The sequence below is a fragment of the Pocillopora damicornis genome, chromosome 1 (genome assembly GCF_964200805.1).
Source record: "Pocillopora damicornis chromosome 1, jaPocDami1.2, whole genome shotgun sequence".
Taxonomy (NCBI): Eukaryota; Metazoa; Cnidaria; class Anthozoa; order Scleractinia; family Pocilloporidae; genus Pocillopora; species Pocillopora damicornis.
In genome coordinates, this window is record NC_142670.1 from 9,402,205 (window position 1) to 9,430,000 (window position 27,796).

Here is a 27,796-nt window from a genome sequence, read left to right on the forward strand (position 1 = left end):
CAACAATAGATAAAAGGCAGCTTGCACCAGATGCGAAGCATTGTTTTTCTTAATATAATCGGAAAACTTCACGGAATTAAAATACTCTTTATAATTCCAATTTTATAAAGAAGCAGCTCAAAAATAATTGACGTTAAGAATGATTATTTCTTTATCAGCTCCGCTAAATGAAAGTTTTCTTAAATCAACTTCTTTTTTATCAAACGGCAGCTAAAGCTAGCACGCCATCTGTTCGTATGCATAAACGGAAATGATTATTGTTTATGCTGCCGTTTCAGTTGGTGGGTGGTGGTAATTATTTCGCTGGCCTTCAACTTTGGTGGATTAATTCACTCATGTGTTAATAACATGTATTAATATTTTTACAGCACGGCAAACTCCGAGTCAAAGGATTCCTTCTCGATTTTCTTAGACCGTGAACTCGATGTGAGTTTACGTAAAGTTGATCGTTAATTAATGAAAAAACCAACGGAGGCCAACGGCCATAGTTTAGCGTTCAGCCTACAAAACAACTCTCCCATGCAAAAGCGTCATGCAGACCATTACTTTAGTGTCCAGATGTTTGAATTCCAACATTTTAGAAGGAGCGGTGGGGTCAAAATATGAAGAAGCCTTAGCTGTAATAAAGTTAGCCAATCGAAGCTTGAAACGTTTTGAGATATCACTTCTTCCGCCTACATCGCACGCTTCTTCATCCATGCTGATTTATAAAGAGGTGCAACGTAGTTTAGGTTGTTGTAAACCGAGTTAGACACATCTACATGTTCAACTCCTTCTTTCGCTGGTTGAAATTCCTCTTCAATGCTAGCCTCTCCGTTGTAGTGATATTTGAAGGCCAGGCCCTCGCAAATTTTCCGCATCTCTATCGCTGAGCTTTTTCCCGTTAAATTGTCTACTCTCTGTAAAAGTTCTTTAATCGCTGTTTAATGAAGTTTGCGCAAGAGAATATCATCTCTTGGTTAATGCCATTTACGGCTAGCATCGCCCCAATTGAATTCCAGATTATTCGATGTAGTTTCGATTCAAAATGCTACTTCTTATCTTAGGGATGCGAAAAAAAAAGAAAAAAGAATAAAACTGGCAAATATAACTGATCAAAAACGATCCAGTCATGCGGGTTTTTCTGTCCTTTTAAATTAGCTGTTTATTTATTCAACCATTTACGTATTCATCTATTTGTTCCTTAACCAACAACTTTGAATGTCAACTTTATTTTTTTTATTTTTTTTTTTAATTTAATAAACATTTATTGAAGAAACATTTGTACAAAACTAAACTTACATTACATTACTCTACTTACATTACTCAACATCACTCTACTTATTACATTACTGTACTTATTGGATAAGTCACTTTTACTTATTTCTTACTTATACTAACAGTCACTTAGTAACAGTCACTTACAGCGTCATGTTACTTACATAACGTTACTAAACAGAACATGACTTACAATACATTACAATACAAAACTCGCAATTCGCTAATTAAGCTCACTTGCCTACCTATAATTACTTAAGTACTTTACGAGACGGCACCTTAATTACCTTCTACGAACACTACAAAGTAAATTTGGAGACAGTGTTGGTAGAAAGAAAAGATAAGATTTTGGGCTTTGATTTAGTGTGTCTGTTTAAATTGGCTGGTTAAATCAGGAAAAAAAGGCTTGGCGGGAAAATCTGTGAATTAGGGATGAGCTTCTTTAAATTCCTGCATGTTTGGTTTCTTGTCGAAACATTTTCAAGGGTAAATGAATAATTAGATTAAATAGATTTGATTAGAATAATTAGAATAATAATGAAAGGGTGTAGTCTGTGTCTTGGGAAATCGGTTAGGTGAGTTAAACGGGGGATGTCGTTAAAAGTTATTTGTTTATTTGAAAGTGTAATGTCGGTGTCATTTTCCTGGTTGAACCAGGTTAGCTGCTACTACTATGGGCATTTTTTTGTTACGGTACAATTTAACCAACAGAAAGAACACTATTAAACAACTTTAATATTCTTACTAAGGAGCGACTCTTAAAGGAAGTACACTTTTATGCTAAATAAACTTATTTAAGCCCACTACAAATTACATCTTAGTTCACCACTGACACAATCTCACAGTTGTCTCCCAAGTTCCTCGAAATTAACAATCTTCCACAGTAGCTCTCTTTCGTTATAACTCTCTGAAAAATCAGTCACTCCCGACAACAACAACAACTACTACTGCTGCACGATTGAGTTCTTTTGTACAAAGTGTTCCAGATAATTCCAGAAGCTTACAAAAACCATTTTGGTGGTGTTACACCATAGCTACGCAACCTAATAAAAATTTGCAGAAAGTTCCTTCGTGTGCATGTCAACATGACAACGTATTCTAGAAATTTCTAGAAACTGATAACTTCAGTGACTATCCATAGCTTATAGTTAAAAGTAATAACAGTGTTTGTTAAGAAGTTTATAAACTAAGTAAGTGAAACAAAGCAGTCATCAGCATACGGAGCCATTAGGAATTTAAATTTATAGATTGGTTTATTTCGATGATTCTTGCCTGCAAATATACGATCGTCTAGAAAATAAACTTATTATCATAAAAATGATAGGTTACAAAGACATCAAGTTGAATGCTTAACAATAATGCAGACACAGACCTCTTTTTACCTGCAGATCGTAACTCAGACCGATCGTAAGCGACTTATTGCTGTTAACTAAGTGATTGTTCTAAGTATTTGGTTGTTATTTCCGATTGGCTGAATCAAGTTATTTAACTTAAGTACAATTTCGATTTAAATTCAGCACATGACTGCAATTAAATTGCCCATACATTCCCAACCTCATTTGGATTGACCTGTGGGCTCTTCCTTGTGGAGTTGTCCTTTATAGAAGATGGAAAAAGGATGTTCATCTTTCTTTTGAATCGCTCTCTGATCTGCAGATAGACGAGCAACACGAAATATGGTTCTTAGCACTCGAATATTTATTGAAACACTAAAACTTGATGATATAAAGTTAATAATCAGTTCAATGTTTTTCTTACCTGAGTGTTTCGCATACAGTGTAGAGCGAAAATCAGGAAACCCTGCAGCATAAAAATGATTTCAAGATCATTAATTTTTACAATATGCAAACAAATTAGTCAAATATCTATTAAGATTTCCAAGAAGGAAGGAAAGTTGCACATCTTATAATTGAAAAAGAAGTCTGCCTTCTCTTCCATAGTTGACACCTTTTTGTTTTAAAAATTCCAAAGAAATGTAATCTGACCATCCTAATGGTGTCTCACTTGGTCAGAAAGAGATTAATGTCTTTTTACAGTTACCATCGAATACTGACCTGAGTAGAGTTAAGTATGGTGAAGATGTAAGCGAAAGCTTTATGAACAGGCGAGAGGAGACCGAATAGCCACGTGACACCCAGCTGGGGAATCATCACCACGCATGTTTTGATGCCAAGACTAGGAGTTAGAAAAAAACATTCTTTTACTTTCCTCTGACAATGAATTTTCATTGTTAAAAATTGTGATGCCTTACTGATTACGGAATAAGGAGGCTAGGCAAATATAGCTCAACAGGGGGGCATGGCAATCTCTTCCACTATTTGGTTTTAGTTTTATGATGTGATTCTCACCGTATTTGCTGAAAATGGTGGTCTGCCCCTGTTGGCTGCAACAGATTGGTCATCTCCCTTATTACACGTAGGAGTATCAAAATGTTGAGCTAAAGTATACAAAAAAGGTGATTATTTAGATATGGATGTCGAATAGCCAAAGCAGGGGAGGATCTTTGCTAAGGAAGTTATTAATTCGCTAACAAGCGTGGGATGAAGAGTAATTTACAGAGAATAGATACCCCAACCGGGGGACCACGATTAGGAGCTTCGATCCTATGCCAATGAGCAAAAGAAATCGCGCACAAAAGTGTCTAAACTGAAAGAACCACGCCAAGTAAAGCCTTATGTTAAATTATAGAAATTATATAAATATATCCTACTCTTCCTGCTCCCTTCACATTTTTAATTTTTTTTTGTGTGTTTTTTTTTTTTTTTCATGAGTTATTTTTGTGTTGAAGGAAGGGGGAGAAGTTTTTTTTTCATACTGTGTAGTAAAAGTTGGAGAATTTATGAAGCTATCTTATGCCTGTGAGGACATTGTCTCCACAGGTTTTTCTCGCTATTGAAGACCATCAGTAGGTTAAAATTGACCAGCATCCCCGCAAACAGCGGCTACGTTCAAAGCTTTTTGTGAGTAAATAAGAAAAAAGAAAATGGCAAATATTGTCTTGGGTCATATTATAAATACTTAATTCGTTTTAAAGAGCAGAGGAAAAAATCTTTAGCAGCAATTAGTCCAGGTATACCGATCACAATCACTAACACTAATCATTAACTCACAACTTCAATAAAAGCCACAAAGGCGACGAATATCCAGATCAGGTTGTTAGTAGAGGAAAGCCAGCAACTAAACTCGAGGAAGTGAAAAACAAGAAAGAAACACAAATTGTTAGAAAATAAAATGATACCGATTTCAAACTATATCCAAAAACAAAACAAAGAATTAAATGCAACAAATTAAAAGGAGAAGAGCAAGAAGAAACCCTTGAATTTTTTTCTTACTATTTATCACTCGTGTAGCTTTGTAACCCTTCTTTTCCAGCAGCGATGCCAAGTGAAATGGCCACCATGATCAGTGGAAGACCTACCCATAAACAAAGGAAGGATATCAAAACATTTTACCGCATGACAACACCAGATTTAGCGATCCGAAAGTATGGGTACAGTTACCAGTGCATGTTTTAAAATAATAAACTTACCCCATGACATGACGTGATACATGTACATCTTGGTGTTAATGTTGTAAACTTTCACAACGAAGAAGTAGAAATAAATTCCCTCGATCAGCATCCAACAGAAAGCGGCCATCAAGAAATACTGCATCAGAGCTGCTATTGTTACACAGGCAGCCTGTGGAGAGGACGAGTTTTCGTATAATTCTTAACGTGCTTCTTTCGATAACATATTTGCGGTGCAAAGACCAAATTCATTCTATGGATAGAAGGAGAGGCTACTGACTTTGTTTCCTGTGGCATTTATTCCAGCGAGGAAGATGATCTGTCCAGCTCCAAGGGACATAGAAACACTCAGTCGAATTTGAGAGAGAGGTTTACGAACATCTCTGGTAAAATAATATTAAAAACAAGAAGAATGAATGAGACAAAAGCAACAACACTCAGAAAAAAATGGCAAAAAATTAACTAAATCTTGACAGCGAAGGAAAGAAGAAAGTCAGTAAATAGCTCCAGAGAGAACAAAAAAAGAAAATATTGCGAAGAAAATGTCTAAAGCCTAAAAACTTCATAAAAACCTAAACCATTAGTTGTTCAAAAGTTCGTGATGGGGCATGAAATGTAGCTTGAGTTTGTGAATTATCCGACATGACTGTTCTTGTTTGCATGGAGACTGACATTGAGATCTCTTTTATCACCAGCCTTGTTGAGGGGAGTTAAGAATCTACCTCATTATTAATCGAGTGCATTGCTTACGTGAGGCAAGAATAAAGTATTAATGTTAAAAGTATCCCGATTATGGAAAGGCTCAGTCCCACGTAGGTGGCAACTTTCAGAACTGTTTCGTCCTCCTCGGTGAGCTGTGTCAAGAAAAGAAAAAGTAAAGGACAACATTGAGTTAGTTCATTGAGCCCATAAAACTATTAAGTAAGGCAAAAATAACTTTATTACCTTTGTGCTACCGTCATAGTCCAGTAAGACAGCAAAATGCGTCAAATGATTGCAACTGCAAACTGTTTCTTCTGAGTTACTTTTTGACGTAACTACATGACAACCTTCCTCTGAAAAGCTGTCACACATGAAAAAAGAGTAAAGTTAAAAAATTATTCATCGTTTGGGTAAAAGGTGATGTTTGAGAATTTTGCGCTAAGATTTTCTTCCACTGTAGTCATATTTGCGAGAACATTTCAATCAGACTTCCATTCTCTAAAAACGACAACATGTTGGCTTCCAGGAAAGTGTTAATCTGCGCAAAAACATCTGAGAAAGTTCATTCATTGTCCTACATACTCAATTTAATTTAAGAAGGAATAAATACTATGCAATAATATATTGTAGTTTTTTACCTTTTGCTGCGGCTACTCCAAAACATACAGCGCTTCTCTGCTGTCAAGACCTGAAAATAGATTTTATCTTGTCAGAATAAATCAAAACAACGCATAGCAGCTAATTTTCATGTTACCTTTAGGTTTTTGAAGTTTAGGATGACATTTTCTCGCAATTTCTCTGGCTTGGGGTCCATAGTTACGGCCATCAGGGACCGGTCATTATTTATCGCCTGGGGGGGGTCGGAGTATTTTTGTTGTCACATCGGAGCATTTACCTGATCCCCCCGTAGAGTATCTAGTTTTTTAGAGATCCCCCCTTATCGGTAGTGGAAAGTTTCATGATCCCCCCCCCCCTTTTCTCCCAGCCACCGCCAAATAACTTTTTGAATATGCAAGTGATATTTTAATAGTGGTACTTACGTCTCATGGACCTTGAACCACAACGGTAAATATTTGCTCGTCAGATACGAACTGAATTGTCGAGGAAGTGCCAATCTCAGGCCGTTCATCCAAATCCACGAAAACATAGTCATCGTCGCTCTCTGCCTCTCCACTTTCGGATTCTTCATCCTCGTATTCCACGTCATCTTCATCACTCGACAGTTCTTCTGTTATCACAGTCTCTTTATTCTGTCGGTAATAGTGACATCGAATGGCCTTCACTTTGTCAAGTTTCCGACCCACAGTCGTCAAACCATGCTTGTTGAGATACAGGTCTAGTTCTCTTACCCGCAACTTTTCAACTTTGCCACCCTCGATGAGGTTATCCCATTGAAAGTCCTTGTACGTTCGTTCGGCCTCTTGCCTTCTTCGCTCCTGACCTGCTCTTGTTCTGATGTCCTTTCGGATCTCAATATCTTTCAAATGATTAACATATGCAATGACGTGCTTCTCTTCCACATTATATTTTGAGCAGAAGCTCTTCATGGTATCCTGATCGTTTCTGATACTGTCAGAATGTTCCTCGTACAGATCTTTAATACATTTTCTTGGAAGGTAATCATCTGGTGTCCTGCCCGTCGATTCTGTCTGATAGATATCCATGAAATGTCCAGGATTGTTTGAATCTGGTACAGGTTGCGGAATTCTTTCCGTTTCTGGACCGACCCATCTATTGTTAGAACACCAGGAACAGAGATTGGAACTTTCTTCTCTTGACTCTTTACAGGCATCACGACAGAATTCCATAAAAAGTTCTCCACGAATATAGTGGTCTTCCATAAACGATTCGATCTTTCGGAAGTATGCTGCACCGGGCGCTTGCTCTTTGTTTCGTTCTGATGCACCCCGATAGTTGTCGAGGTAAACAGAATTGAAAAAGAATAATTCATCAGGGGACTCGCTTACTTTGCTCTTGATGTAATCTTTAAGGACAGGGGCATCATCAATTCTCTCGGCTACCTGACTACAGACATACCAGGCATTTTTCTCCATCCGTTTCTTTTCGTACTCTTCGTATGACTGGAGATACAGTTGTTTGATTTCCTCTTCTGAAAGATCCTCAAATCTCCTATATTTTTCCCACTCAGTAGAGTTGCGCCATCCACAAGAGCATCAGAAATTACCGAGTTTGTCCTTTCGGCTTCACCTTGCCCGCTGTCGCCCCTCGAACGATGACATCGCACTCTATAATCGGAATTGTGAACCCTTGCTAACTCGGCGTCTCGAAATCTAACTTCGTAGTTGGAAACTCCCACGCCCGGACCAGCATCTTTAAGGTCAGCCCATCGTGGCTTTACAGGTGGAAGGCAGAGATCTCCGAGAACTTCAAGACCATGTTTACATGAACTGGTTACCCTTAAAATCCTGTCCTTTCTCGCATCTTTTTCCATGGAATCGACTTCCTCTTTAAACAGATCATCAATGGCACGGAAGCGGAACAAGATACAGCCTCAGCAAAATAAACACTTTTTTATTTGTTGTTTTCATTCGGCCGCGTATTAAAATAATGAAAGGTTATGATTTTAGATTACGATTCTCTATAAAACAAACTGAAACGTTATGAAACAATTTTGCGCAATTGTAAGTATTCCATTCTCAAAATCTTGATTACCTTTCTAATTTAGATCGTGCCTGAATAAAAACGTGTATGTTAGACTACGATAGTGATTCTTTTTTACAAAATGGAGGGTCTGTAAAAGGGTTTGGGTTTTGTGTCTGGGCTAGAATAGAGTTTATATAATACAAAATACAACTGAACGTGGTCTTGAATATATGGTTGGGGGTTTAGAGTCCCAGCGGCAAATCCTACCAAAGTATTTACAAATGCAATCACCCAGGGTCCCGGCGCGACCTAAAATTCCTTTTTTTTTGGTCTGATCCCCCCCATTATGCTTGTTAATTACGGCTGATCCCCCCTAAAGGTCTTCAAAAAACCATGTGATCCCCCCCTAAATACTCCGACCCCCCCCCAGGCGATAAATAATGACCGGTCCCTTATCCTGGAGTTGATATACCTATGAAGAAATTGTATTTAAAAATGGACCAGAACCACGGAAGCAATATTACATATTTTTGGTAGATTCAATTAGCCAATTTTTCACGAAGGTGGAATGGTCAGAGACAAGTAGGGAGTCTTCCAACCCTAGTTAGGGTTTTTGGAAAGTGTGTCAGTTCAGTTTAGTTGAACTTAGATCTTATGTGTTTCCGTGTTATGTGTTTTTAGAGGTAAACGACATGGAGTAATATGAAAATAACGTCACCTTTGGTTGTCTGTTTCACTCCTTATGGCTTGATCTGTCAGAAGTAGGTCATGCAGATCCTTGTACAAAAACGCAACTACCATTGATCCTTTAAACGCCCCAAGAACCAACAAAAAATGTTTTTAAACAACAACAAAAGAACAATATTGAAAAGTTTATCAGGCTCTGAGGTATGTGACATTTTAGGGAAGGTGAATGATTGAAGAAGATAGACTATGTAACCTAGGGAAGCGCCTTTACATGAAGCTTTATTTCAATAAAGAAATTGCTATTGGAGAAACCAAGGTAATACTAAAAGTTGTAAAGTTACCACAATAGTTAATACGAACCATTTTCCTCAAAATTTGAAGAAGCGATATCGATTCTCGCTCGCCATTGTTGTTCCTCAAAGTCGAAGCCACTTGCATTCAAGTGATAGGCTTTTTGAATGACCAAAACTGTCGGAGAGAAAAAAATGACAAATGAAAGCACCTACGGTGAAATTTGCAATAGCACACCTACACAAACATGCGTTTTGCGGTGTACACAAATATTTCATAATCTTATTGGATGGAAGTGTATTGTTTGTATCCTATTTGCCCTTCAACGACTATTCGACGAATTCAACCATTTTACAACGTTTTTTCAATGTAAAACTGACGAAAAAGTGCGTAGTACTGCACGGACTAAAATTGTGAAAACTCGATTCGTTCCTCGAACCGTTTCGTTAGAGAACTATAGAGTTCATTAGGAAATTTTTACGAGTACGGTTAAAAATCTTGCATTTATGTGCATCGCAGACGATTGGCCAATTTTGAGCTCAGTGTACGGTATGAAGTAAGCGGAAAGTATTTCTAAGATTTGACAATTTTAGTTAGTAAAGTGTCATTCACCAATCTATTATTTAAGAAAAGTTTCAATAAACAGATCGAGAAGAACGGTTTCACAATTTGAAGGATTCCTATTCTCTCTTGTTGATTGTTTAAGAGAACGTTCAATTTCCTTCTCCACCGCGAAAAATCAAAGTATCAAACAAATTGAAAAAAAACAGATGAATCGATGACATCCAACAATAACATTTCTAATAAGTTGGGTTAATAGCTGAGTTCTTACATCATGCCATAGGAAATTAGACAACTCAGTGGGACAGTCAGCAAGTTAGTAAGTAACAGACGATTAGACTTTGAAACAAAACAGGATTGAAGGCCGCAAACTCACCCATTTTGGGGGAAACGATCCTTTCTGAAAGCCTCATTCCTCTCAGGTGTCGGTTGCCGTAATTAAGAGCAAATTTCTCGATGGTCTCTGCCACCTCAAAGATGGATGTTTTCAGTGTTTTAACCTCTTCTAGGCCGGCCTTGTCTTTCGTGACGTTCTTCATTTTTAAGGTGAAATCTTCAAACATAGTAACAGCCTCCTACAATTACGTAAAATATTTCCAGGTCATTAAACAGGCAGTCTCATACTGTATATACAATTCATACTAAGGATCTAAATGGTGTCCAGGGTATTCATTGGCCAGAGAACTCTTTTGGGGGCCTGGATTATTTTTTAAGCTTCACCATTTTACCTCATATGGCTTAATGGTGGTTTATCCTTAAAGGTCAGATATTTACTTTTTTATCGTTTAAAAACATACACCAAAGTTAAAAAGCCTTTAAGTCATATAGAATTAGATACCTGTAGGGAAGTCCTTCTGGTAATATTTATTCCGCCAAATTTTGAAATATACTCCTTTGCCTAAAATTAAAAATATTGTCTCTCACGTTTGTAAACAGAAGAGATCCTGAAAAACGGAATGCATAAAAACGATAAATGACTATTTAGAGAACATACTAGCTGCTCAACTGGTGATGGCGATGGCGATGGTGATTGCGACGGCGACGGCGGTGGCGATGGTGATGGCGAGGGGAATGGCGATGACGAGGGCGATGGTCGTGGCGACGGCGACGACGATGGCGGTGCCGATGGTGATGGTGAGGTTGCTATTCTGGGTGATAGTAAAGGCGACGAAGTTACTGAAGATATTGAGGAATCTTTAAAGAAAAATGTTAATCAAGACCACATCATACAAAATCAAAGTGCTCTGTGAGCAAACTCGTGAATTGACACATGATTTTTTAGATTATGTTTAATGTTATCTGGTTTAGGGAATTTTGTGGTTGATTGTCATATCTAGAGTACTAGCAGTAGTTCAGTGTTCGCTAATGTAGCAAAGAAACAAAGTAACGTTGGGATAAGAAGGCATTACAATTGAAATGATCATGCTATTACATTTGACAAGGTGGATGATGTCATGTGTTTTAAACGTCTATCATTTTTGTTTCTGGTTCAAAAGAAAAGGTTGGAAGTAAATGTGGGTGAAAAGTGAAATTTACTGTCTTTCGTTGTAAATATTAGAAAATCAAGGCAATACTGTCTTAATGAAAACATTAACGATTCCCTCTTTATCAAATGAGACAAACGGGAACGAGTTTTGAGTGATATAACTAAGCCAAGCCTGCCACCGTCATTTTGGATCTCCGCCTGGGTAGATTTAGGTCACGTGCTAGGCAACGTATCATCAATAACAAGATAGAATTTCATTTCAGGCCTATTTATCAATTTTGTGGTGTGTAACTTTCGCATTTTAGTACGTTGTTTGTATGTTGAATCTTCAAATTGTCTTGAAACTTAAAAGAAAATTGTTCTTTAAAAATTCACTGAAAATCGGTAGCTAAAATTGTTTGTTTAGGTGTTATCTGATTTTCGTGTTAACTTGTTATTTCGTCAGTCGCCGGCATCTTTTGTTGCTTCTCACAGGAAAAACACACGCGACGAAACGTAATGATCAATTTTGTCCTCAATCTCACGCTATAACAGAAAAAGCTTTTGAACATCTGTAAACTCCGAGCGCTTCGCAGTAAGTGATATTTTCAATGAATCTTCGGATTGTTTTCAAGTTCAAGGACTGTAAATTACAATTTTATGAAAAACGAAGGTTGTTCTGTTATTTCAGTGTGAATCCTTGCATGCCTGCCAGTCGCTGGCGCCGCTTGTTGAAACTAAAACGAAAAAAAAAACTCTTTTAAGATTATCATTGGCTTCTTTTTCACCCCACCACTATTCTTAGCAAAAAAGGTCGCCATTTCGTCTGTTTATTGCTCGCCAAAAACTATAAAATGCACTCAAAAGCCTAAAATCTAAAAAAAGTTTACAGGAATCGACCAATCGAGCGAGCGAATGGCATTCCCCACATCGTATCTATAACTCGCTCTTGCGCATGCGCGCAATTCACGAGTTAAAAATTGCCTTACTATTACACTGCGAGGGCAAAACTGCGGACGGAAAGGGGAGTAACAAAATGGCCGCTAATAACGTTCAAAACTCTTAAACGCACTCGATTTTTTATTAGTTATACCGAAAGCTCCTATTGTTTCTTTGGCACACGTCTTGGGTGATTATTGCTTAGATAGGGCTGTAGGATGTTTTTCGAAAACTACAAACTAAAATACTAGAGAATGAAACATATTCTGTAGACTTTTCCCAGTATTACAACATAGCAAGTAAATTTGTCTTATCAAATTCAATTGCGCGAACGTGCTTCATATTCCTATTGTGCACGCTCATGACGTCAGCAAACAAATCCCTCCCTTCTTTCTTTTTGGGTAAAGTAATGTGATATTTTTCGCTATTTTAAAAGCTATGCTTTTTTTCCGTTATAAAACTGAAAGCGTTAGGAACACCAAGTGTCCCATCTCAACCCTCCTAACCAAAATAATAGTTCTTGCATGCTTCGCATGTCTATGTTTATCTCTTGGGTGAGCAGAATATCAATTAAACTCCAACTCAGTTTTGACTATTTTTAAAACAAAAGAATGTATCTACGCCCCGTGGTAACATAATTATGAGAACTGAGGCAACCCTTACTAACCTCGGTGCAGAATAGTGGTTGCTAGGTCGATCGAAATGTCCGCCATATTCGAATTAGATGCACGATGGTCAGTTTATTATGTTCACTGCACATTTTGCATTGCATTGAAATTAGCCCTTACAACTTTACAGTTCAAACGATCGGATATTAAAATAGAACACAGTAGACTTAAAATTGATTCTCCTACCCGAAGAACGAATAAGGCCTAGTTCAAACGTCGACCTTTACATGTACCGAACCTAATTGCAATTTGGGTCGACTCGAATAATTAAGAGCGGCAGTTGATTCAAACGTCGATCCGAATTTAGTCGATCCTAATTGCAAAACTGAACATAACTCCATTGTAGCCAGCGGTTAATGCCTACTAAAATGGCGGAAAAAAATGCAGGAAGCACGAGCACGAGCCTTCCTCCTTTCCCGCCATATTGTTTGAATGGTTCGAAGGCTTTCGCGCATGGCACGTAAGCGAACTTTCTTGAATTGTGGGTAAAACATAATTATTTTAACGTATGTATAATGTATGCATTAAGTTCGGTACATGTAAAGTACGACGTATGAATCAATGCCGATCTTTTACCGTTCTATCCGACTAGCCGAGTCGGATAGAACGGCACTGTCGATCCGAATACAAATCTGCCGATCCTAATTGATTCAAACGTCGATCTTTACATGTACTTAATAGAAACGTTAGGTTCGGTACATGTAAAGATCGACGTTTGAACTAGGCCTAAGTCTGCAAGTCTGTTGTATTTGTTTTAGAAAACGATAATTGGCATGGTTCTTAACCGACATGAGTCACGAACTCTTCACAAAAAGATAACGCTCTTCACATCATCACGCGTTATCATCTAACAAAGCAATTGGACTGATAATTCTTTGCAATTGGTATTCGCCATCAGTTTCATAACTGCTGTTATTCGTAAAAGTGATTGTAACAGAATCATCTGTAACTTTCCCCTGTTCACAAGGTTAAAGTTAGACATGTATATCGTGAAAACGTTCATTGAGATTGTTTCAAAAATATTTCAATTTACGCAAAGGTTAGTGTAAACTTGATTTTGACTGTGTGAGGGTTTTTATAATTTCTCTCGAGAATACCACAAACGTTAGCAAATAATATTTTATATTGCCCTTAAGCGCTTCTAGTGCCTTTGAGTTTACTCAAAATAACTTTAAAAAATAAAAATAAAAACAACAACAACAACATATCAACTCACCCTTGGGGATCTCACAAATATAAGCGTGCGGTTTTTTCCAACTTTCATTATTACATTGGCTTCCAAACACGCCCCGTTCACCATTACGGAACCTCTTGTACATGAAAGCGGCGTCGTGTTCACCACTTGGCTCCCCTTGTCCCCATTTGGAAATAGTCAGCGGTCTTCCACTCACCCAGGTCCAATTCCTGGCCCTTTTTCTTAAACCAATTCTCCATTTATTTTCATTGTTCGTAGTATTTCGCCTTTGAATTTCGTCATTAATTAAACTCCATTCTTCTTGGGTTTCAAAGGAAACTAGGTCCCCTCCTAAACTTGAGCAAGTGTGTCTGCCCCAGTACCAGGACTCTCCATCCACCGAAATTATGTACCAAGAGTTTTTAAAAGTTATATTTGGGCATTCTACATGATGATGAAGATGAAAACAAAAATACCAATTATCCTAATGATGATACACAAAGTGATAATTATAATAACATTGATAACATGAAAAGATTATAATCACAATCACAACAAAGGAAAAAATGAATGAGACAGAAAACGGGACTCATTCCCTAATTAATTCCTTTTTCTTTTTTTTTTTTTTTACATCATATGTCTTTGTTTGATCAGTGTCAATCAATACAATACATCTTTCTTCACTAAGGCGTTCGCCACCCTGACCTGCTTTTGTGGATTAGTTAACTTCACATCAGCTAAGATTATTTGTGAATTCATGTAATTTTGGTGGTCAAGTTTTTGAATATTAATTAGTTCCTCGTTGAGCTGACACCTTCCCCACTCCGCCCCCTACTCTTCCTCCTCTATCTAATCAGACTTAAAAAACGTAAAATTAAATGTGAATGCAGGTTCCCATAAATGTGCAACTGGAGATACGCATTTAACCGTATACAGTTGTTACGGGCAAAGAGCAAAACTTTAAAGTGCACGCGACAATCTCAAAAGATTATCTGGGGAATGATAATCAATAGGGACATAAAAATTAAAGATAAATTAATTAGGGTTAGAGCAGTTTAGAATTTAAAGTCAGTCTTGCAATTAAAATAGGTTGTTCAAACCCGTGATGCCTCCTCCTTAAAGTGACATTTCCCAGATTTGCCTGAATTCCTGAGGTCAAGTCTAACCATGACTTAAAAGCTACCAGCAATACCTTTCAGGTTATCGCTTACAATTCTGACACGCTTTTTCCGATAACCTTTCTCAAAAGAACTGCATTTATTATTTGTTTTTCTCAGAGGGCACGGTAACGGATCCTGGAATCTTATTGGTAATTCGGTGCGGGTTTTCCTATCTCTGCCCACGGGCACGGTATCGCTTGAGCGAGCCGCCGATTACATCTCAAGCTTTGTTGCCATTTTTCAAAAATTTATTTCGTTTTGCCGGCTGGACAGTATATTTAAGCAAATCGTTGTGGAGTAAATCAAGCCGATTGATAACATTAATTCTTTGTTTCTATCTCTTAGATCACTTTGTTTGCCTGTAAAAAGAATTGGCTTTGAGATGAATATTGGTAGCAAATATGTCATTAGATGAGTTAACGCGCGGCCTAAAAGCCGCTTGTAATTAACCTAAACCTTACCAGAAAGCTAAAACGTGAGGTATTTCTTTTCAATTGAATTCATTAATGGTAATTTTATTCATTATGTATCTGAATTCTCTCAAATAATTTGTTCCTCGGAGAACAGTGAGCGAGGTCTTCTATACTACAAATACGCTTTCGGTGAGTCTTTGCAAGTCCGTTCAAAGTGGACATTGGTACCGGAAATTTTGCAACAGTAAACAAAAGAATTCAACGAGAAAAAGCTACTTTAAAATTCCCCTTTTCATGAAAGACCAGTTCCACAAGAAAACTACCACACTTACAGAGAGAAACAAGAAACAAGAAAACTACCGCACTTACAGCCCTAACTCATTAGGGCTCTTAAGGAAAACACATAGGTCGGTCCGTATTGGGAAAAACTGTGCAATTTATCTGAACTACCGGTGCTCAAGACCTTGGGCACAGTGTTACCCAATACAGCCCTTCCAGCCGGTGAATAACATATTGATGACTTGTACAAGAAACACACACCCGAACACACAAAAATAAAAGTACTTCGATGTGTTATGTACAAAACATCAAGCATACACAGAAAATTTCACGGGCAGCGTGTTCAACTACTTATGCGCGCCTAAAAGTTCATTCATCGCTCACACGTACAAGTTAGGTGGGCTGAGTATATTCTGTGAGCAATGTTTTTTTTACTTTTAAGAAGCAAGAGCAATTTTCATGGCATACGTGCAAGACTGCTATTGTTTCAGCACATTATATGCTTTATGGTTGGAATGTGATCTTACCTCCGGGCATCTCGCAAATGTAGGCATCTCCTTTATCATTCAGAGAGATACCATTAAAGAGGCTTCCATTCATGGATATTTCCGCCCTTTCGTCGTTCACACTTGGCTCAGAATCTCGCCATTTCGAAATATTCAGCTGTTCTCCACTCTTCCATATCCAAACCCCGTTTTTCTTCTCCAAACCAATGAGCCACGCATTAATAGTCGAAGTATTCCAAGTACCACGCTTTTGAATCTCATGATCGATAAACTGCCATTCCTCCTCGGTCTCGATGGAGACTAAATAACCTCCCAAGATGGAGCAGAGTTCTTTGTTATAGAACCTGTAAACTTTGCCTTTCGAAAATATGTAAGAGGAGTTTTTGAAACAGTTTGGTTGGCACTCTATGAGAAGAAAGTAAATGAATAAATAAATAAACGAAAAAATGTATACTATGATAACAACAGTGAAAGCGATAATGATAAAGACGAGAAGGTCTATTTTATATTATTAATTTTAATAACAAACGATGGGCATCAAAACCCTCTACATCAATGAAGCAAATATTAGAATTAGGCTAGGTTTTAAAAGTGGATCTTGGGGAGATCAGGGTAATAGCGCCGTTATTCTTTGACTTTTTGTTTCGCTTTCCAACTCACGTTTTGAATCGCAATCCAATGTAACTTTAACTGGAAGTCTATAACTAATTGACACGATAATTTATCAGGTATTATCTTTTTTTCCCGTCCATTTAAAGCAACATAAATATTAAATCGGAATGAAGCTGCCTCACCTGTCCCTGGCAATTTCATCAACAAACGAAGGATGACTGTAGAAGAGAAAATAGACAAATAAATTGATTGTTATCTCAAGTGTAACATTTGAAACAATGAAAAAGTTTATTAGATTTCGAGTAAGACGAGTACTAATGCATTTTATTTGCTACATGCCCTCTAACATCTATTCATGAATTTTATTACCTTCCAAGGGAGCTGACGGAGAAATTATAAAAAAAAATACAGCATCTCCGCAATTCACAACCTAGCTGAACATCCTATCGTCCTACCTATCAACCTAGCTGAACATTCTATCATCCTACCTATTTTACGTCCTATTCGTCTTCTCGGATAGGACGTAAAACCGTAAGCCCCGTCTCCTGCAGGGCTGGGGTAGGAGACGTTAATTTCTCACGCACGAGATTACTGTGTGGTGGATGTCCTCCCCTAGAGTGGGATGGGTGGTGGGTGTGGGTGTATTAACCAAGTAGGGGACTTATGTCCTATTGTTATAGTACTTGTACTTGTACGAATCCATTAAATAAAATAAAAATAAACTTGTCACACGTTGAAACATTTTTAAGGATACGATAAACGGGCTATTTGTGCTATCCAGAGAAAAAAATGTTTCGTTTGAGCTCGTATTTAAAGCAAATGAATCGGGTATCAAATCTGACCGCTCAAATAAAACTTCTGCACAATTTGAATCTTGAGGGGTTGGTCTCCAAAATTTTGTGAGGATTTTTCCATATTCTTGGGAGTTACAAAACTATGGATCAGCAGGCCGCGGAACCTGCGGAACTTCCAGAGCCCATATATTTTTTTTTAAAAGGAGAGCAATGGGTTGAGTATAAAGTTTGCTTTCGGGCATAAAAGAAGAATGATTTAGAAGAGAAATATGTTTTAATTAACCATGACATCCAACTTGGCGAACAGAACAATAATTTGAAAGCTTTAAAAATTTGGGTACCGCGATATCTGATTAACGCCTCATCCGAACGCTCTAAGGAAATCTACTTTGCACTATATGGAATCTAAAAGGCTTCAGGAATCCAATTTATAAGAGATCCATTTCTGATTAAGAACTGAAAGTTCAATGCGGAAATCTTTAAAGTCTGTTTTGTTTTGTTGTAATTAACAGTGCCAAATATCCGCCACCTGACTATTTTTTTTTCTGTTTGGTTTGGCTGAATTTCACAGGACGTTCCAAAATGGATATAAATGTGTCACAAATGGAAAGTCAAGATATAATTAAGGTGGTACTAACCTAGCCTACAACTTATACGAATGTGTCATTACGGGTGATTATTATTCAATTATTTTTCATTGTAAGGAAAGAGAAAAATATCGAAATAACTAATACTAACGATAATGATGATAATTAGCTTTAATAATTAGACAACAACTAGAGAGGACATGTTAAGAGTTTGGTATGTTTAGTTATTAGAGTTCCGTAAGGTAAATGTCGAAATAAATATTTTACAAATAAAAGTCAATTTTGACGGTTTCATAGCTACCGCAGAACAAACAGGAATAACTAGGGTCGTACTCACCAAGCATACAACATATCACCGGTGTTTTGAACATTTTGCAGGATTCACTTATATTTGATTCACACTGCGTGAGAGTTGCGGATTTGCGGCATCCTCACAAAAAGCCTTTCGTACGAGTTAGACTTTAATGCAAATCATGATCTCTGAACACATGTTCATGGCATTTTTTTTCTGTCATAGACGGACCAATGGACAAAAAGCCACTTGCACCTGATGTGGAGCATTGTTTTTCTAATACAATCGGAAAACTTCATAGCATTAAAATACTTTTTGTAGTTCAAGTGATGTAGAAGAAGCAGCTAAAAAATATTTGATGGTAAAAACGGTAATTTCTTTATGGGCTCTGTTAAATGAAAGTTGGCTTAAACAAAATTCTGTTTTATCAACGGGCAGCTTAAGCTAGTATGCCATCTGTTCGTTATGTATAAATAGAAATTATTGTTATTTATTCATCTCGCCTATGACATGCTAATTACTTCGTATGCCTTTAAAACAATTGTGGCTAACAGCCAAAATTTAGTTAATGTGGGGAATTAGTAAGGATAGCCCACACTGTCTCGTCTTCACTAGATTTTTATTCTTCTCCTCTCCTATTCTCGCTAGGTTTCACAACTGTCACAACTCCTCGACTCGACTCGACTAAATTCAGAGTTCTTTTGTTCCGTTCCCTTTTGTTTTGTCTTTTTTGTTTTAGCTTTTCGTTTGTTTCCGGCTTCGCCTCTTTTGATCATGAAGTCGGTAATAATTTAAAATAACGTTAACGATCAAAGGTGGTGTGAAATAACTTTTTGTTCTCACCTATTGATTACAAACGAGCTCCTATTGTTCTCATCCGACATGAAGGGAAATATTTCTTCCACCACTTTGACGGCATCACCTTACTCGAGATAACCTTAGCGCAAATCATTCAAATCTAAATTTCATAATCGCTATTTGATATCTATTTCCGACAGTTCAGCCAACAAAACAACTCTCTCCTAGAAAAGCGTCATGCAGACCATCACGTTTCTGTCCAAATGTTTGAATTCCAACAATTTAGAACGAGCGGCGAGTCAAATGCTCTTAGTGCGAGACGTTCTTGGGTCATAGTGATGTGCTCTGTGGGCGAGATATTCTACTCTCCCAGTATCTCTCCACGCTCATGGAATAATTTATTATTTATTCTGGAATATTCGCTCGTCTTAGCTGCGATATATTAGGTCAATCGAAGCTTGAAGCGTTTTGACCTATCGCATTTGAGCAGTGTAGAGAGGAAAGTGCTTGTTTACTTCAGAATAATTCTTATTTTAACTTCTTCCGTCTTAATCGCACGCTTCGTCATCCATGTTTATTTATATATGGGTTTGACGTAAATTAGATTATTATAAACTGTTAAGCACATCTACATAATGGACTCCTTCTCTCCCTCATTGAAATTCCTCTGCAATGCTAAGTTTCACTGTAATGATATTTGAAAACCAGGCCCATCGAAATATTCTGCATTTCTATCGCTAAGCTTTTTCCTTTAAATTGTATACCCTGTGTAAAAATTCTTTAATCGTTGTTTAATAATGTGTGCCGAATAGTTTATAATCTCTTGGTTTATGCCATTTAAGGCTAACATTGCGTCAATTCAATTCCAAATTAATCGATGTGTTTTCGATTTAAAACGACACTCCTTATTTTAGGAATGCGAAAAAAAAATGGGCACATGTAACTGATCCAAAAAAAGATCCAGTCATAAGGGGCTTTTCCTGTTCTTTCTAAAGAAGTTGTTTACTTATTCAAACATTTACGTATCGATCCATTCATCTATTAAGCAACAGCTTTGAATGTCAGCGTTAGCTGCTAGGACTATTAGTATTATTTTTAACAGTACAATTTAAAAGACAAAAAGAGCATCATTTATCAACAGACCCAATTAATTTATTAAACAACTTGTAATATTCTTGCCAAGGAGCGACTCTTAAAGAAGTAGAATAATTATCCTTAAAGAGACAACCACAAACTATTTCTTTGCTCACCACTGACACAATCTCGAAGTTGTCTCCAAAGTAACTCGAGATTAACAATCTTCCACGGTTGCTCTCTCTCGGTATAGCTTTCTGAAAAGTCAGTCCCTCCCGACAACAATTACTACTGCTGCACGACTGTGTCCTTATGTACAAAGTACTCTCGCAAATTCTGGACGCTTACAACACAAGGATATTGGTAGTGTTACATCATAAATATTTAACCTAATAAAATACTCCAGAAGGTCCCTTGCATTTTTGCATGACTGGGCATTCTCGAAATTTCTAGAAACCAATAGTTTCAGTCATTATTCATAGCTTATTATCTAAAGTAATAACAGTGTTTGGTGAGAAGTTTGTAAACTCAATGAGTGAAATATCGAATATGAAATAATCATGCAGTAAGCGCAGAAATTTAGCGCGCAAGAATCGAAAGATAAATACATTCAATTAAAGCTGCGTGCTAGAGTGCTTCTTAAAGAAAGACAATTCGTGATATCTTGGCTTAAATTCCCGCCTTGTCTGTAGTGGACTGTGTTCTTACTCGAAGGAAAGTCATCAAGATACTGAGCTATTAGAAATTTGAATTTATAGATTTGTTTATTTCGGTGAATCTTGCCTTCAAGTATACTATCGCCCAGAAAATAAACTTGTTATCGTAAAGAAGATAGATTACAATTACAGTTAGTTGAGTGCTTAAACAATTACGAAAAGAAAAACCTCTTTTTAGCTGAAGATCGCAAGTCAGATCGATCGTAACCGACTTTATGCTGTTAACTAAGTGATTGCAATAAGTAATTGACTGTCATTTCCGGTTGGCTGGATCCAGTTATTTAAGTTAGGTGCGATTTCGATTAAAACTGAGCACAAGACTGCAATTTAACTGCCCATACATCCCCAATCTCACTTGGATTGACCTGTGAGCTCTTCCTTGTGGAGTTGCTCTTTATAGAAGATCGAAAAACGATGTTCATCTTTCTTTTGAAACGCTCTCTGATCTGCAGATAGACGAGCGACGTGAAACACATTCCTAGCACTTGTACTCGGATATCTCTCGAAAAACTAAAACTTGATGATATGGAGTTAACAATTAGTTTGTTTATTTTCCTTACCTGAGTGTTTCGCATGCAGTGTAGAGAGAAAATCAGGAAACCCTGCAGCATAAACAAGATTTCAAGATCATTAATTTTTACAATATGCAAACAAATTAGACAAAATACCTATTAAGATTTCCAAGAGGAAAGAGAATTGCATGTCTTATAATTAAAAAAGAGGTCTGTCTTCTCTTGCATAGTTAACAGAATTGTTGTTTTTAAACTTCCAAAAAATATCATGTGACCATCGTAATGGTGTTTCACTTGGTTAGAAAGTAAAATAATGATAGAAATTGAATAATTTTGACAGTTACCATCGAACACTGACCTGAGCACAGTTGAGTATGGTGAAGATGTAAGCGAAAGCTTTATGTACAGGCGAGAGGAGACCGAATAGTCACGTGACACCCAGCAGGGGAATCATCCCCACCCATGTTTCGACACCCATTCTCGGAGTTAAAAGAAAACATTCATTCATTTTCCTTTGACAATGAATTTTCATTTTTAGATATCGTAAGGTCTTACTGATTAAGGAATGAGGAAGTTAGGCGAATAGAGCCTCACAGGAGGACATGGCTGCCTCTTCCACTATTTTGTTTTAGTTTCATGCTGTGAATCTTACCGTATTTGCTGAAAATGGTTGTCTTCCCCAGTTGGCTGCAACAAATTGGTCATCTCCTTTATGACTTGTACGAGTATCAAGGTGTTGAGCTGAAGAATACAATTGGAATAAATTGATTATTTAGATATGATTATCGAATAGCCAAAGCTGGAGAGGATCCTTGCCAGAGACGTTACTAGTTTAATAAAAAGCGTGGGATGAAGAGTAATTTACAGGGAATAGAGATCCCAACAGGGGAGCTTTGATTATCTGACAAAGTGCGAAAGAAATCGCAAACTTAAGTGTCTAAACTGAATGAAAAATTTCAATCTACTTCTCTTACTGCCCCTTTCATCTTGTTCAATGTTTTTTTATGAGTTTTTTGTGCGCGAAAAACATGTCTTGGTAAATCAATGTGAAACAGTAATAAAACATTAACGAGGAAGGGCAAGAATCTTTTTTCTCATACTATGTAGTTAAAGTTCGAGAATTTATGTCATTTTGGTAGTTGAGTTTTTGAATGTAAAATGGTTTCCGTGTTTACATAGCCTGATGCAAACACGCGGGAGGTTGGGAGAACACGAGATAAGCGTAAGAAACCACGACGCGAAGCGGAGTGGTTTCCAGCTTATCTCGTGTTCTCCCAACCTCCCGCGTGTTTACATCAGGCTATGTAAACACGGAAACCATTTTACATTTCTTTTATAAAATAACTAATGAAAGAGGAACGAAAACTGTGTTTACGTACGCTTATGTAAAATGGTTTTATGGCCAATCAGAGCGCGCGTACTATTTGAATTATTTTATAATATCAATTAGTTCCTCGTTGAGCTGCACCTCCCCCGCCCCCTACACTTCTTTCTTCCTCTCCCACCTGAACAGACTTAGAAAAAACGTAAATTAAATGTGAATGCAAGTTATCATAAATGTCCAACTGGAGATACACAGTCCACATTATGAAGTTGTTACCGGAAAGTTTGTCGGAAAAAGAGCAAAAATTTAAAGTGCACGCGACAATCTCAAAAGATTATCTGGGTAACGGTAATTAATACGGACATAAAAAGTAAGGATAAATTAATTAGTGTTAGTTAGTATTTTTTTTTTTCGTTTTCATACAGTTTAGAATTTAAATTCAGTGTTTTAAATAAAATAGGTTAATCAAACCCATGATGCCTCGTCCTTAAATTAACATTTTCTTAACTTTCCCTGAAATCCTGAGGTCAAGTCTAACCATGACATAAAAGCTACCCGCAATACCTTTCGGGGTTATCCCTTGCACTTCCGACATGCTTTCTTCCGACAGCCTTTCTCGAAAGAACTGTATTTATTTTTTGTCTTTCTCAGAGGGCGCAGTAACGAATCCTGTAATCTTACTGGCCATAAGTGCGATCCGGATTTTCCTATCTCTGCCCACTGTTACGGTATCGCTTGCGCAAGCCCCGCACAACATGCCGAACTTTGTTGCTATTTTTCGTAAATACATTTCGTTTTGCCAGCTGGGCAGTATTTTTAAGCAAATTATTTGACAGAAAATCAAGCCGATTAGCAACTTATTGATCTTCAATTTCTCTCTCTCAAATCACTTTGGTTGCCAGCCAAAAATTTGGTTTTGAAATGAATTTTGGTAGCAAGTATGTCATTAAATGGGTTGACGCGCGGCCTATAAACCATTTGTGACTGACCTAAACCTTCAGTAGAAGAAGCTCAGAAAGTTAAAAGGTGAGGTATTTCTTTATAGTTGAAATTATTAGTGGAAATTTTATTTATCATATATCTGAATCTCTCAAACAAGTTGTTCATTAAAAACCAGTGAGCGAAGTCTTCTATACTTTAAATACGCTTTCGGCAAGTCGTTGCAAGTGCGTTCAAATGGGACAGTCGCTTCCGTAATTTCACAACAGAATACGAAGGAATTCAGCAATAAAAAGCTGCATTAAAATTCCCCTTTTGATGAAAGACCAGAGTTACTCGCGTGATTGCACTAAACAAACGAGCAAACTCCCACAACTTCAAAATATACTTTTAAATTTAATTACAATTACTTTCACGTAAGTTTATTTGCCAAACCAGCGCCGTTGTTGTTGTTGTCCTTTTTTCTTACGCGCCCTCTAATTGACAGGTGTCAGATTGTGACAGATACTTGTGAAACAAATGTTTCAAAGTTTTTTTAAAGAAGCCTTTTAAATCACTTTTTTCAATAAACAAATAAAAATATTTCGGTGAAGCCTCTCTTTAATTTGCATTACCTCAGTCTGTTTCGACTACCATTTACTCGCTCAAAATTTGTTCAGTTCATGGAGGATCTTGCCGTAATTACAGCACTAACTCATTAGGGTTCTTTTGGAAAACATTTCGTTGAGTGTGGAGAAATTCTGTACAGTAAATGGTGTTAACCCGGGGGTAAGCACTCTCTTAGGTACTTAGGTCCAGTAATCTGGTCTAAGTTAGATGGAAAAATAAGAGCAATAAGAACGCTGCAAGAATTTAAAAACGCTTTACATAAAGTAGATATACAAAGTTTAATCTCTTCGAATAATTGCAAGAACTGTATTTTATGTAAATCTTAAATATTTTAAATATTATCAAGATCATATTATTGTAATTATTATTATCTTATTATCTCATTATATCAAGGTTATGATCTTATTATACAGGGTAGGGTATTATAAACATGGGGTCTACTATTTCGGGGTAGGGTAGTTTTATATGGGAAGAGCTCTTTTATCATATTCCAATAGATTTTTAATGCATGGTTTTATATAGATTAGATTAGTTTAGTTTAGGTGTCCTTACTTAGTGGGAAACTGCTATCTTATTTGACACGTAAATAAAGTTTATTATTATTATTATTAACATGTAATAGTGTAGTTTGATCGTTCAGGTGAGTGTAGTCCTAAGAAGGACTGTTGTCGGTAGTGGTGACTGACGTTTCGAGAACCCAAGGTAAGCCCTGACGACAACTCACTACGGAGAGCAGTTTACAGGAAACCGACACATACCTACAAATTACTGGACGAGTCATTCTACAACCCGACATCAAAGAAAGCCACAACTATCAGGACTCTCACGCGACGAGCGCAACTAGTATGCAACACGACAGACAGCTTTTGCACGAACCTAGTCTATAGAACGACATACAGCACAACAGAAATTCATGGAGAATATTGGATTATGGCCTGAGTGTAACGCCATAACGCCACTTTATTAAAGCAGATAATAATAACATCTACAAAAAGAGAGACTGAAAATTTAAACTAGAGAAAGCCGTGCCAGGAGGGGCAAACCCTGTGGGAAAAACGGATAGGAAATCTGAGGAGGGCCAGGCACGACTTAGTCCCCCGCCGAGACTACTAATTAAATAATTTATCGTAAGCAAACGAAATCCGAAACTAAAGAGCAATAGATCGAGCAACTTTTAAGCGATCATTAACAGTGTGCTTAATGTTCCTGTTCTTTGAAATGGCACATTTCCAGCCGGTGTGCGTGTCCAGCAGATCAGCAGAAATACTCCTACACGGAGGATTTCAAGCGGCGCCAGACTTGATACTATGCGTGCCATAACTAGTGATGTCATCTACAAATGGCTTAACGTATTTCCTAAATTCCTCTCTAAGCGTCGTGTACGAAACGCCTTTAGTAGCATGAAAATACTCCTTAGACTTAGATTAAACAATTCGTCTAACGAGGGGGGAGGATGACTCAGTAGATGAAGGAAGAAGCTTGAGTAACCTCTCGGTAATAGAAACCGGGCGAGTAACCTTATGAGACCTTGCTAGGAGGGATGTATGGCCCTCCCGCCAATCTTAGGAGCTGCCCATTTACGCCACTTCAGCCAGCCAGATCTGTATTTCTGCTCGGAGGAAGGAGCCCTGGACTCCAACTGTAAATGGAGAAGGTTGGAACAAGCCTACGCAAAGATAGATCGACCAGAGAATTTGCGTCACGCCAAATCCCCGATTGCAGAACGTCTACAAGAAATAAAATAAAATAAAATAAAAGTAAGCAAAAAACAAAAGGTAGAATAACATAAAAAAAGAGATACATAATACAAACAGAAAATGGGATGCCACAAAAACCATCAAAACGGCACAAGAGATACTGCCAAATCAGGCAAAACACAATAAAATAGCAAACGCGACGTAAAAACAATTTAGCCCAGAACACTACGGTCAAAACGACGATGCCAAATCAGGCAAAAGGTTCAAAACAAACGGAGGTCAAACCACTGACCAAAATGACACTGCCAAATCAGACAAAACACAACGAGGTTAGACTAAAAGATCAGCAACGACAAGGTGAGGAGCAGAGCTGAAAGAAAAGAGACATGCATGGTAAACAAGGATGACAAAAGCTCACCTAAAAAATACCCGTAAGGCTAACATTCTGAATCTCGGGCAACCACTGAAAACCGAGGAACGCGCCTTGTAAATTTGCCTCTGGCCGGGACCTTCCAACAAGAGGTCTTCTATACAAAGAAGCTCAAACACTCCCTTAACAAAAGACTTGAACGGAGAAGAGCTATCATGCAAAAAGGGCCAAAAATAGGCCGAAGGCCACTGTGAGACGATCAAAGTGCCGTAACCAGAGCACGACGAGAGCTCTAACAGAAGGGACGATGGCACTCACAGGAGAGCAGACCCAATTTTTCTCGTCTAGCCAATCCTGGGCCAAGGCGTCAACGCCGCTACATCCGGGGGAGGCAAATTTAGAAATGAACCTAGGAACCTGGGCGTTGTAATGCGACGCAAACCGATCGTGTGAGGGCCCCATTTGGCGTCAATCACCCGAAATAAAGAAGGGTTGACGGACCAGTCATCTTTGTTAACAAATCTGCTGAGAAGATCTCCTCTTTCATTAAGCGACCTTGGGATCCATTGCGCTTCCAGAATGATGCTGTTAACAAGACAGAGCCTGGAGATTAATTTTGGAGCTTCCGATAGCAACAATTTTGGCGGCGCCCTGATTATCAGTAATGATTTTAACTCTCTTGCGTTTCAATTGAGCAACGTAGGAAAGCAATAAGACATAAATAGCTTTCAGTTCGCGGAACGTAGAACTTTGGCCGATATCCTCGGGTTCCCACATGCCGCTGACAATGGTGCCGTCTAGAGAAGGTGAAAAGCCTCCGAAGGCTACATCACTCGCGTCGGAAAACACAACGGTATGGGTTGCTAATGGTGGCCTTATAGAATAACCGTTGAGGCAATCGATGTTGCAGCACCAAAATTTGAGCTCGAGTAGAAGACTGGGAGAAAAATGAATGGTGTTGTCCCATGCTGACCTGGTTTCAATGGCAAAGTACATCTGCCTGGTCAAAAGACGAGAAATCGGGCCGACTGCCAAAGTAACTGAAATGATAGTACCAGCGATTCTCGCTAACTCACGGAATGAAGAGTACCCTGCTTGAATCGCAGAATCCAACAAACCCTTAAGTTTGGAAACTTTCTTCTCTGGAATTCGGAATGACAATGAAATAGAATCGACCACGAAACCGAGTCACTCGCCAATTTGCATTGGGATCCAGTGCGACTTTTCCTCGTTACAAAGAAGACCAGATGAAGAAAGC

The 27,796-nt window shown here is 37.8% G+C and overlaps 2 protein-coding genes and 2 pseudogenes across 3 annotated transcripts in view; 1 reads left to right on the forward strand and 3 right to left on the reverse strand.

The window, feature by feature from the left end:
• The window catches only part of LOC149051840 (replication factor C subunit 1-like), a 362,202-nt gene that overhangs the window by 169,639 nt on the left and 164,767 nt on the right, over window positions 1-27,796 (forward strand). The gene's annotated exons all lie outside the window — the stretch shown is intronic.
• On the reverse strand, window positions 1,196-22,340 carry LOC149051850 (adhesion G protein-coupled receptor L1-like). The gene is made up of 24 exons (XM_089195713.1): window positions 22,252-22,340; window positions 21,648-21,689; window positions 17,009-17,044; window positions 16,236-16,619; window positions 13,899-14,300; window positions 10,605-10,804; window positions 10,449-10,508; window positions 9,987-10,185; window positions 9,119-9,226; window positions 8,790-8,877; window positions 8,525-8,543; window positions 6,222-6,293; window positions 6,106-6,155; window positions 5,711-5,828; window positions 5,516-5,619; window positions 5,046-5,148; window positions 4,787-4,937; window positions 4,590-4,671; window positions 4,368-4,434; window positions 3,606-3,694; window positions 3,312-3,432; window positions 3,016-3,057; window positions 2,795-2,907; window positions 1,196-2,759 (listed from the first exon to the last, which is right to left on the reverse strand). Exons 3-24 carry the CDS (start codon window positions 17,025-17,027, stop codon window positions 2,687-2,689), a joined length of 2,664 nt encoding a protein of 887 aa, XP_089051839.1. The 5' UTR covers window positions 17,028-17,044; window positions 21,648-21,689; window positions 22,252-22,340; the 3' UTR covers window positions 1,196-2,686.
• The window catches only part of LOC149051851 (uncharacterized), a 4,428-nt pseudogene continuing 2,013 nt past the window's right edge, over window positions 25,382-27,796 (reverse strand). The window contains exons 1-3 of the transcript XR_016181020.1: window positions 26,587-27,796; window positions 26,398-26,470; window positions 25,382-26,198 (exon numbers count right to left, since the gene is read on the reverse strand). The exon at window positions 26,587-27,796 is cut by the window's right edge and continues 2,013 nt beyond it. The product of XR_016181020.1 is annotated as an uncharacterized LOC149051851 (transcript). The remainder of the gene's footprint in view (window positions 26,199-26,397; window positions 26,471-26,586) is intronic.
• The window catches only part of LOC149051852 (uncharacterized), a 2,340-nt pseudogene continuing 592 nt past the window's right edge, over window positions 26,049-27,796 (reverse strand).

Bases quoted from the DNA above. Each gene is read 5' to 3' on its own strand.
- LOC149051850 (XM_089195713.1), bottom strand. The intron at 3,695-4,367 runs GTGAGTTAATGA...TGTATACTTTAG, and splicing joins TTGTGGCTTTTATTGAAGTT to CTCAACATTTTGATACTCCT. The intron at 3,058-3,311 runs GTCAGTATTCGA...TTTATGCTGCAG, and splicing joins CCATACTTAACTCTACTCAG to GGTTTCCTGATTTTCGCTCT.